Source organism: Drosophila suzukii, chromosome 3 (assembly GCF_043229965.1).
Source record: "Drosophila suzukii chromosome 3, CBGP_Dsuzu_IsoJpt1.0, whole genome shotgun sequence".
NCBI classification, from domain to species: Eukaryota; Metazoa; Arthropoda; class Insecta; order Diptera; family Drosophilidae; genus Drosophila; species Drosophila suzukii.
In genome coordinates, this window is record NC_092082.1 from 14,482,458 (window position 1) to 14,494,884 (window position 12,427).

The 12,427-nt window shown below is 38.9% G+C and overlaps 1 protein-coding gene across 10 annotated transcripts in view; it reads left to right on the top strand.

Moving 5' to 3' along the window:
* The window catches only part of LOC108005825 (band 7 protein CG42540), a 46,078-nt gene that overhangs the window by 30,758 nt on the left and 2,893 nt on the right, over nt 1-12,427 (top strand). For all 10 annotated transcript variants that reach the window (XM_036815001.3, XM_065864800.2, XM_065864799.2 and 7 more), the window contains 5 exons: nt 565-674; nt 1,479-1,551; nt 2,405-2,487; nt 9,143-9,346; nt 10,641-10,696. In XM_036815001.3, coding sequence (XP_036670896.3) covers nt 565-674; nt 1,479-1,551; nt 2,405-2,487; nt 9,143-9,346; nt 10,641-10,696 — 526 coding nt within the window. The remainder of the gene's footprint in view (nt 1-564; nt 675-1,478; nt 1,552-2,404; nt 2,488-9,142; nt 9,347-10,640; nt 10,697-12,427) is intronic.

The following is a 12,427-nucleotide window of genomic DNA, read 5'->3' on the forward strand; positions in this document are numbered from 1 at the left end:
GCCTTCCTTTTTTTTCGGTGTGCGCACCTAAGTATGCTACAGATATCTCCCGAGTTTCCCCAAGGGAACAACATTTTGACTTTTACGAGGCGACGAGGGCCCCATCGAAATTATGGCGCGTCTCAAGTATCAATAAGCAAAATGGGCGACTTGTTGCCCCCCTCCCAACCAAAAATACCAACGAAATCTCGCACAACTTCAATTTTTGGCTAAACTTTAAGTAATATGAGTACTCCATAACGAAGAATGCCCTTTTTTTCGCTCAGCATATTTTTTCATTCCGACATTCTGTCTGCGATATTTGTATGCGCCATGCGGAGGTCTTTCGTTTAAGACATCTTTTTTCTTCTTATTTTTTCCTGATGCCCCAGCGCATTTATCATGTAACAGTCTTGGGCTCCTTTCTCAGCAGAGTGGAGCCCAAGAAAAGCTGAGGAAAATACAAAACGAATTTATAGCTTAAGCCTTAATTTGCAGCATTTGCTTTGAGCACTTGATTCCATCTTGCAACGTTACATGTATTTATAAGAAAATTTCTCGTTTTCTCGCCACGTTCTCTCGCAGCGGACGAGGAAATCAGCGATAAGGCATCAACATGCGGCAAATTGCTAATATTTCTCTCCGTGGCTCTTGTGATAATGACGCTACCCTTCAGTCTCTTCGTCTGCTTCAAGGTACGTAATGCACTCAAAAATGTATATTTTTTTGTGGTCTTCTAAATGCATGATTTATGAATATTTGATTGGAAGCCATCTCTTTCAGAAAGAACTCCTGCTTTATGAAAAATAAAGTTATTATAAACAAGATTTTCTTTTAACTTTAAGTCATAATCTAACATTACTTAAGAGTTATAAACTTAAAAGTGGAAAGAAAATTCATAACCTTAACCATAAAAAAAAAGATTTAATCAGCTAAATTTTTGCTTAGTAATTTTTATTTCGTAAGTTATTAAATCAAAGTTTGCTATAAGGGTTTCAAAAAGAGAATATACTATCAACATACTTTGGAATGACTTAAAGGGTACTTGCCAAGATATGATGTCTTTAAATATAAAATTATTAAAATCATTAAGGGCTAGTAAAATTATTAATATATACATTTGCCTACAGAAATCTCTTTCAAAACCATGACCTAGTTTCTTTATCCCTTTTTTTACCTTAAGAGGATTAAGTGGATTTTTTGTTTAATGTTAAGCCTCTTATGGATTAGCATATTTTTTGCATATGGAAATTAAATATGTCAAGTTAAGCCTATAAGCTGATTAGCAGTTTTTTTACGTATTTAAAACCACATGATTATGATGAATATTATTTCTTAAAGCTACTCTATAAATATAGATATTATTAAAAATGTATTATATCATTACTGAAACTTGGGATTGGGCTAGTTTGTGGTGTGCTCCTAAGTTGCTCCCCTTGCATTTGCTCAAGTTTCAATTTCATTTCAAGAACATCTCACTCACGTGCCACATTTTGCAGGTGGTGCAGGAGTACGAGCGCGCGGTTATCTTCCGTTTGGGTCGCCTCATGCAGGGCGGTGCCAAGGGCCCAGGTGAGTACTCAGTGGTGCAGTTTCACAGGTGCATAACGGGGTAACAGGTGCCGGTGCAGGTGAGATGGGGTAACGATTCTATGCAAATTTTAGTGCCGCTCGCTGGCGACAAGAATTTGTGTTAATTGCTGCACTTGCTCCAAATTAGCGACTCTGGGGCCGGGCCCCCATCGCTGTCCCTTTCTCCGTCCCTCTCTCTTTCTCTTTCTCTTTCTCTGTCTCTGTCCGTGTGCTCTGCTTTTGTGCTCCCATTTCGAGGTAGGAAGAGATTAGGCAAATCGAGGCGAAGTTCTCCCACAGTCTTGACACTAGTTTGCATCATTTTTGAAGAATTTCCCAGCCAGCAGTGAAAAGAAAGTGTTTTTTTGTTTAACTCATTTTGCAAGGACATTTTGCTAATAAGACTAATTCATTTTAGAAGAATAGTAACTAAATAAATAGTAAAAAGTAATTAGTAAATAGTGACTTCAACCTACTATCAAAAATGTAAGTTCCTTACCCCTCATTATGACATGTTTATAATGTCAAAACCACTTTTCATATTGGTTTAATACTTCCTAAAAAGGTTGTGATATTTTTTTCCTATTTGTCTGAAGAAATATTAGCTGTTCGTAATCTTAGAGATAAAAGAAGATAAGAAAAAACAGTTTCAAGAGTGATCCGACTGAAGAAAAAGAGCTTAAACGATTTACACAATTTAATCATAGCATTCAAGTTTTCTATAGAAGATAAGGAAAAATCATCCTAAGCAACCAACAAATTTTTTTTACCAGGATTTTAGAATCCCTGTAAGCCAGTGCAGTTTCTTCGTATCCCGTAACGAGCGTTTAAAGCATCTCGACCATAATTACAGGTATCTTCTTCATCCTGCCCTGCATCGACTCCTATGCCCGCGTGGACTTGCGTACCCGCACCTACGACGTGCCACCGCAGGAGGTAAGTTCCGGTAACATTTTCCGGATGGTAACACAGAAAAAAAATTAAAAAAAAAAACACAAAGCAGTTACAAACCTGCAGTGGCAGCTTCACATAAGCTGCCTTCTTCGATGTTGTTGTTGTTGTTGTTATTAACCAGAAGTGGAAATCTTTTTAGTTTATGTACTTCAAAAAGTCCCCCCCTCCAACCCACACCCAACAAACACACACACACACACACACATGACAACCTAAAAACGATGCCAAGTAAAGCAGAAACCAATTAAACTTTTAGCTTTTGCCACAAGTTATTCCAGCCGACACGTTTGTTAACAAGAGTTATACATATATATACACTTTGGTTGCATTTTCTCGTTTTGTGTTCTGACCAAAAGTAAAGGATACATACATACATATATACAAACGCCCAGATACAAAGATACAGATTTTGGCCCTGTTGGCGGAATCCGCAAGAGAAGCTTGGCTGAACAGCAGCCGGAATCTGAGTTGTTGTGTGGATTCTGCTGACAGGACACCCGCACACATGGACACTGAAAGCCACACAAACACCCAGATACACACTCACACACAAAAATACACATACAGATGCAGACACAAGGATACAGGACGCGCAACTGGAGCGTGAATTACGCATACGCAACGTTGTCTTTCTGTTTCTACGTTTCTTTGACTTTTTTCCCCCTCGTTCTTGCTGTCGTCGCATGTCACGGTGTTTACTTTTGGTTTCTACTTTCTTGTTCCATTTCTTTTCGGTTCCGATTTCTTCCCACTGCAGCCTCTCTTCCAGTTGTACCTCTCTCTCTATTTTCACTCTATAACTATAACTATATATCTATATGTCTATCTGTATCTATTAACGTATCTATCTCCACTTCCCAACCAGCTAAGTAACCCTCTTTCTAACCACTAAAATACAAAAAAAAAACAGCATCATCAACAGCAAAGTGAAAGAAAACCATTTTTGTTGGCCACATTTATAGTTTATTTAAATCTTTTTCCTACCATTTCGAGTGGCTGCAGACCATTTTGTTTTTATATGAAAAAAAAAATGGAAAAGTGGTTCTAACACCCACAACGCAACCGCACACACACACACTCGTTCACACCAACACATTGCTCTCTCTACTCTGTCTCGTTGTTGTTGTTGTTGTTGGTAGACTTGTTGTATTCTATATATACATATATATAAATATATATTTTAAATACTTTGTATGGTACTTGTTGTCGTATTGAAGTTGAACAATGTTGCAGAATTTTTATTATTATTGCCATTGGTGTGCACTCAACCACACAGCCACAACTCACACATACACAGAGGAAAACCCACCTTGCCCTCACACACACACACACACACTGATAAACTGGAGTCTCATCGAGATACGCGCTCCATTTATTTTGGGAATTTTTCATCCTTTAGTTCGCTTACTTGATCCTTTATCGCAATCAACCCCCAGCCAACCCAAAAAAAAACCCACACACATTTCTCATTTTTACCTGTGCATATTTCATTGTTCGCTTGGCAGACTTAAATGAAATATGGAGAAGTGAAAAAATTCGAGGCTAAAGTGAAATTTAAGATAGAAATAATGGTAACTGGTTCGATTTCAATCCGCTGGCTTTTTCAACATCTTGCTGACGTCACGTGGAGCAAACTCACACTCATATACAGAAACTCAAACACCAAAGCCAAAAATAACCCCCGATTTTTTTTATTATTTTTCCTTCGTTTTTTGCATATCCGCCAGCATTCTCGTGTTCCATTTGAGTTTATTCGGTTTTTTTGTGTAAATCGCATGAAGGCCACTGCAGCAAGGATAAAAAAAAAATATGAGAAAAAAACGGAAAAAATCCCCAAAAGCCATCTCGTTGACGTTGTTATTATTCACAAACACCAGAAGACACATACAAGCCCAGATTTACATACACATTCACCCGAAAATCTCCCCTTTAAGTGCATACGAAATGCGATTTTTGCGCATCGTTTCGTTTCACTTTCGTTTTTCAGTTTTTTTTTTTCATTTTGAATCGTATCGTAATCGTTATCGTAAACGTATTTAGTTTTTGATGTCTTTTGAACATTCAACTTCAAGTTATTACAATTTGCATAGTTAAAGCTCTGATTGTCTCCTGCAATTAGGAATGAAAAAAAAACCCAACAAAAATTTACAAAAACCAAAAAAAAAACAAAAAATATCAAAGCAATAGTGCCAGAATGCATATCAACTGAAAATTCTATCTCTCTCTATCTATCTGTCTCGCTCTCTGTGTTCAGCCGAGCACCACATATGCATATGCAAAACGAATTGGTGGGCGGGGGCGGGGCAAAACCACAAAAGAACTGTACGCATTACGCATTGGCTATCTCTCTCACACGCACACATAACCCCTCTATCTCTATCTCTCTCTCCACCTCTATCTCTGCCTCTATCTCTCTGTTTGTCACTCACTGTCTGTCTCTATCTCTGTCTGTCCAAAAAGAAAAGTTGATGAAGAAATGAATGTCAAATGTTTGTTCACTGAACACAGGGTGCAGCACTCTCACACAAACTCAAATCCCAAGACCACCCACCCACACAAAGACAGCGACACCAGAACACAGTAAAACAAAAAAACAAAAAACTTTAGGTCTTGCGTAGCTTAAAATGCAAGTGGAACCCCATTAAAACCAAACAGAAACACTGTTAATTGCACACCCTCCCACCCAACAAAATATTATAATCTGTCTATCTATACCTCTCTCTCTGTGTACTACATCTGTCTTGCTCACTCTCCTGCTAAGCAGCCACAAACCAAACCGATCTTTCACTGTCTCTCTATTTCTCTCTGTCTAAACTATCTATATGTCTCTGTCTCTATCTGACTGTCTATCTTACCCACGCTCTATATATAACTATATAACTACCTCTCTCTCTCTCTCTGTCTCTATATATCTTAATATATATTGATTTTGTTTTATGAGCTATGTAAGTTTTGTTTAGCAAAACCATATATAAGAACCGGAAACAAAAAAATACCAACCAACTACCAAAGCAAAACCCTCAAAACAATCACACAAAAAAGAAAATTACTATCGAAATGCACTTACTTGATAAAATCCCCACTCTCCCCAGTTCGGTTAAGCGTTCAAATAATTTTTGAGAGCATGCTAAATATATATTTTCATAAATGTCTATTCTAAAAAGCTTTCTAACTGTCTTAAAACAAACAAACAATACCAAACTCCAGCTACAGATTGTTTATAATGTTGGTACAAACTGAAAAAATAAAAATCGAACTATAAGTAAACCACACAAGATATAATACACACACACAAAGCACACACAGACATCATCATACCATATAGTTAACACGCTCGCCCATACACACGAACAGCTTTTAGTTTTAACAAAGTCACCATCCCCAAGAAAAAATGATAAACCCGTACCCCGTCCAAAAAGAACAACAACAATTATGTATTGTACAACTAACTAATTAAATCGTTACCATTTGATTTGTTTGAGCACAAGCGAAAGGACGCACCCCTCCCAATAAAAATGCAAGAACACATTGTATATATGCTATATATATATCCGCACAGCGAATATACATATATACATATAATGTCGAGTTCATCTATGTGTGTTTTGCGTGGTTTAAGCTGTTAAAAAGTGGTAACTCAACTCCTGCACGCATGCAGGCCAAAAGCCAAAGGCCAGAGCATTAGAAAAAAAAAAGCCAAAAGGCGCCGCCCGCCCTCCAAAACGCGTTAGAATCGTAACTGTAATTGTGATAGCATATAGTAGCTATATAGTATATGAAAAGCAAGCGAAAGATCTAGAGCTAGAGCAAGTCCCAGCATCACAGCATCAGCATCAGTAGTTGCCCCATAGACTAGGCTATAGTTTACTATAAGATACTTAGTAAAAAGTTCGGAGCTCTAGAAGAAAATACTAACAAAATACTAAAAAAATACCAGTGAAATGAACTTCTGTACAAGTCTCTCTCTGACTCTTTCCAACTGTCGCTCTCTCTGTCTCTCTCTCTATAACTAGTTAGTATACAAAAGGATATTTTCAGTTGAGTCCCATTGCAAATTCAAAATATAAAACCAAACAAAATCGATTCAATTGCTGTCAAAAATTCCCAGCATAAACTGTGCAAATTGTAATAAATAACCTAATTACTTTTATTGAAAACTCATTAGTTTAGGCGTTACAGTGTATAAACTATCGTTTGGAATTTTCATTTCATTCACTTCCGATTCCGATACCCCCTTCTCTCTTCTGTATAACTCTGCTCTTGTTTCCATGGTTTCATCATTGATTCCTCCTGAACGTTTGCTCATTCAATTCTGTTCTATAAAATGCAATGAACAAGCGACTTATATCCCAACCACTCTGCATCACTCCACCTGAAAACACAGTCACAGCCCACAAACCCACTAACCCACCACCCACCGCCCAATCGCCACCCCTTTAACTATGCCACCCGACCATTGTTCGAAATAATAAGCCATTGTTCGAGCCAAATTGATTTAGAGCTTTGTCCATGGACAGGCAGCAGGCTTTGGTTGCTCGAACGGCATTCATAATGAAGTGAATCGTGCATGATTATGCGAAGGTATGCAGAGCGAAGAAGGCCCATGATATATTTCTATAGAGCTGAATGCACACAATGCCCAATTGAATTTGGGGATTATTTGTTTAAGCCAGCATTTGGTAGTAATGAAAGTCGACTGAAGTATGTGAATCACTAAAATGTTTGCTAGCACATTTGTAAAATGAAAATCGAAGATTAGGGGATAGTGTTTTTAATTAAGCATACGCACTGTTGTACCAGCTTAAAAGCAAATTTAATAGCAGCTTGGCTAGCTTAAGATATTTATATTCTTACTATAAAATGAAAGCAGCCTTGCAGAAAGAGAAAATTAAACATGGCTTATGTCTGCAATATAAAGTATACGCCTCAAGAACACAGTCTTAAAACTTCTCTATTACCTCAATATAAAATATGCTTAAATTCGTATTTAGGAATCATAAAAACTTGTTTTGATTTTAATTCAAAACTACTCCACCCAGGCTTTAAACTTTTCAAAATGGAAGCCATTTATTCGTCCGGAACAAACAAAAATAAATCTTGCCAAATTCAAATGCATAACTGGATTTGCAGGAATATTTCCGCCCCCGTCTTATAACTTCTCCAGTTTCTGCTGCTCACATTTCAGTTGATTCACATGCAAAATACTAGAGATTTGCTTTGCCCAAAAGTTCGCCCACAAAAGGCAGGGCCTGGAAAAGGAAAACCCTCGAAACTGGCCGAGTGGAAACGATGACACTAAACAACATTGACACCACAGCTTCAGCTTTTGCAGAGAGGCCGTAAAAAGCGGTCTAGACTACGCCGAACAATGTTTGGGCAGGTCATAAAACGTAAAGCGTTCCGTCGTTGAGGGAGCAACTTTTTACCACTGCTATATGTACTTGTGTGTGCATTTTGTGGGGGGAGATAGTTGGGCATAAGTTTAGCCAACTTATGTGAGCCAAGCCTTTGGCCGAAAAGAAAAGAAAAATAATGGAAAAATTTCAAGAATTCGATTTGGGCATCATGAACCGAGGCTGACACCACTAAACTTGCGGTCGAGATAGAATAATCCAAGCACGGTGTACATAAACCGCCTACGACCCCGTCACATCTCTCTGTTCCCCCCGAACAAAAACCCTTGTCACACTATCTCTCCTCCTTGTATAGAATGTAAGACCTTTTCTATAACAAATTTAATGCCTTTTCGTTCTTGAGTTTGATTAGCCTTTCAGTTTCTTTTCTTTTTCGACTTGTACTTGTATAATTTGTTCAACTTCCCCACTCTCTGTACCATAACTTATACACTGTAACCTCCAAGCTCTTGGGTTTTGAGTTTGCTCCCCGTAAGCCACGTATCGTTATTGCGCAGATGATCGAATCCCATTCGAGCACATAAAACTCGTGTCGGCAAATTGCTGGGATAACCCACCGAATGCCACCGAATAAAGTTCGCTGAATGCAAAACAATGCGAAAAGACTTTGGGACTTTGGGATGCACAGAGATACACAGAGATACACATTCAACTGCAAAAAAAGCAAATGCAAAAATGCAAATTCAAATGCACAGACACAGATGCAATAATCAAAATGAAAGCACTGCCTTTGTACGAGAACGTGAGCATTTGTGTGTCTTTTGGCATTGTCTGTCCGTGGTCTGTGGCAAAAGTTCTGCACTCCCTGCACTTAGTTCTATTAGAGAAAGCGACCCACCAGGCCAAAAGAAGCCAGCGACGTTCAAGTCAAGTGCATTCGCATTATACCACTCTTTCTATCTTTCTCTTTCCCTGGGCCATAAAGTGCACAGCACAACTGGCCGGCCACTGATACAGATACAGATACAAAATGCTTAGCTTATCACCATAGTGTATACCACCCACATGTGTATATATACTCGTATACGAATCGCGATTTTCAAAGCGCGTCTTTCTGTATATACGCACATATATATTTCTTAGAGTCTGTGAATGTGTTTGTTGGCAACAATAACAAGCGAATAATAAAAATAACTAACAGACCAACTACAACAATAGCAGGAACAATAGAGAAAGCAAAAAGCAAATGTCCCCAAACCAAAAATACCCACTGCATCTTGTAGGTTCTCACAAAGGATAGCGTTACGGTTTCGGTGGATGCAGTGGTTTACTATCGGGTATCAAATGCAACCGTCTCTATCGCGAACGTGGAAAATGCTCACCATTCGACCAGGCTACTGGCACAGACTACTCTACGAAACACAATGGGAACTCGGCATTTGCATGAGATACTCAGCGAGCGTATGACGATTTCCGGCACAATGCAGGTGAGTTCAAAACGGTTGACAGTCGCCAGTTGGCCCGGACCGCCGACAAGCTCTCTCTCCCTCTCTAAAGACTCTAGCGACTCCGTCGGGCTGCTTCCCCTAATTTACTTAGTATACCGGCACAAAGAAATGTACAGAGAAAACAAAACTAATCAGGAAGAAACATCTTCAATTAACATAATAACTACTAACTGTTTGTAATTAGATAAAGTTGTATATTGTATATTGTATATTTCATAGCTACAAAAAATTGAACCTCATTTACAAATACCATTAGTTCCTTGCATTGAGCGCTATTTCCCCCAACAAAGATGTTTAGAAGCACCGTCCCACGTTGGGCGCCAATTATTTAAATACGGCTTCAAAATCATTTCTTTTACCATGTGGCTTTTCGCTAACAGTGTTTGGTAAGAGGAACTTAAATGCATGTTTATCTCAATTTAAAATACTAAAACTTTCTTTGCGTGTACTGAGGAAACGGGAAAATCCACGCAGAATAAATGCAGCTAGGCAGCTAAGCTACTTGCCAGTTCCGTCTGCTGACAGATGACATTTAAGTCTCTGCTCCTAATTATGCAGCATAAGCCTTAAAGTTTTGCGGTAAAACTCCGTCGGCGAAATATTAATTGCGAAATTTAACATCTGCCAAAGGCGAAATCTGTCTGTCTGGCCTCCGTGCCTGGCATGAAAATAATCTCGGAGCCAAAGCGTTTTTTCATAGCTAGCAAATTGAAAAGTCGACGGGGACGGAGGAGGCGATGAAGTTACGAGCCGCATATCTTAGCAGCTGCCAACTTAACCCAAATTCTATGGTACAAGCCTGGCAACGGGTCGTTTTATTTATTTATTTTCCATGCCATATGAAAAATAGTTCAAAATCAGGCGAAAATCTCGAGCATCAGCATCAGCGGCAGCCGTTGGCTGCTTGCACGTCGATGTGCGAACATGTGCAAAATGCCAAGTTGCCATGGCTCTGTGGCTCCTCCATTCACTCCCCTCGACGATGCCAAGTGCTGCATTTTTAGTTTTCCCATTTCAAGGATGCTGCACGACCCACAAACAATGTGAGGGAAAATGCACCAGCCAAGGGGAGGGGGTGGGAAATAAAAGCAAAACCGAAACAAAACTGTTAACGACCTGAAAAACGCGTGTAAACAAAAACTAATGTATTTTTACTGCTATTTCTCACACGGCTCATCCACCTCCAACCGACCAAACCAACTCAACCATCCAAACTAAACCGACTATACCAACCACCAACCACCTCAACCACCTGGCGTCCAATCATAAACAGGTTCAACTCGACGAAGCCACCGATGCCTGGGGCATCAAAGTTGAACGTGTTGAAATGTAAGTAGCACAGCTTTTTTACCCCCACACACAGCACTTGCAGTGGCAACCTGGAAAAGTTTCTATGTCAAGCTATAAAAGTAATGTTATAAACGTTTCACCTCGCCTCCAAGTCGAAGTTGATATGCTCTAAAGGACATTGTGAGCTTTGCTTTTTAGTGCCACTCATTGGGGGTGATTTCTTTAAAGGGAATGGATTAGTTTAAGTGCTTTCGAATTTTATAACTCTGTTCAGGCAAGTTTGTATATAGGAAGTCAGCGTTTTGTCCCAGTTAAATCCGATTTCTAGTATATACTCAAATTGCATTTAATAGTCCTGTTCCAGTGACACAATTGCATACCCAGGGGAATATAATTATTATTGCAACGATTTCCCCATAACGGAACAATTAAATCCAGTTAATGAGATTTTGAATAGAAAATGTTAGTTAAATTTATCCTGCATAATACCTTCGATTGCTATTCCAATAAATATTTTGTTTGTAAAAACCGTTTTATTTTAGCCCTTAGGAATATGTAGTATAATGATATTTCTTTGGAAATAATATGTGTATTCACATAATTAGGTTTTCATTTGACAAATCCAGTATGTCCCTCGAGAACCTCTTCTATAACTTTATGAAATCCTGGGATCCTCCCCCCATTTTTGATGACTAAAGCCTCTAGAGCCTTCAGTAATTCCCAGCTTATATAACATTTAAATTGGATAGTTTGAGCCACACAAACATTCTCATAGCCCCGGCAAGGCCACAGCACTCGAGTTTGTTGGTTATTTGTTTTATTTGCCTTACCATTTTTCCGGGCATTTATCACAATAACGCTGGATGAGTGTGGGAGCTGTAGCCGGGCTGCCCTTTGTCTGCTGTCACCGAGGCCCTGTTGTTATAATTTATTATTTGCCGCTCACGGGGGGCAAGTGGCTGGCTACTTTGTCAGCTTCAGTTTTTCGCAGTGCCAAGTGTGTGACGTTGGCATGTCAAATGCTCATACATGGCCAACAATATGACGGCCTGCAGGAGCCTGCTGCTACTGCCACTGCTGCTGGTGTGTTGGCCATGTTAAAACAGCTGCAACAACTTGACGCAATGTTGTTGGTAGTATTATTGTTGTTGTGGTTATGCTGCGGCTCCTACCTTTTTCCCCCAAAAAAAGAAAAACAACCACTTCTGCTCTCCCCAAGGAAAAAACTTGGCCGTTTTGCCATGAAAACGGTTTCATTTTATGGCAGTTGTTGAATTTTTCATTATTGTATCCCGCTTCTTCTTTTTTGTGTTTTAAAATTGATCAGCTGGTTTATAACTTCCTCAAATGGCCAATAAAATGATGCGAGAAATTGTGGTGTTTATGAGTTATATAACTCGATTTAAATTTAAGACAAACAGGGCGTTATAAATATTGTTTGATAAATTAAACTTCACGGTTGGTTGGCCGTAAAAAATGTTTTCCAAGACTGCGTTTGAATTAAAGATGCCCCATTACGCTAGGGGGCACATTAGCATACAGCTCGGCACATTTCCGTTGATAGCTTTCAATTTAATACAGAAAATGCTGAAGACATGCACTTGAGTAAAAAATCCCACAAAGCTGGATTTAAAATTGAAGCTATGTTGGGTTTATGCAGCTAGAAAATAATGTTGGTAAATTCTAAAGAAATTTCAACATTTTATTATATTTTTTTATTTTTAGGCTTTGTACTCTAGCCAACAAAAAGTCGTCCAAAAGCAAAAACTT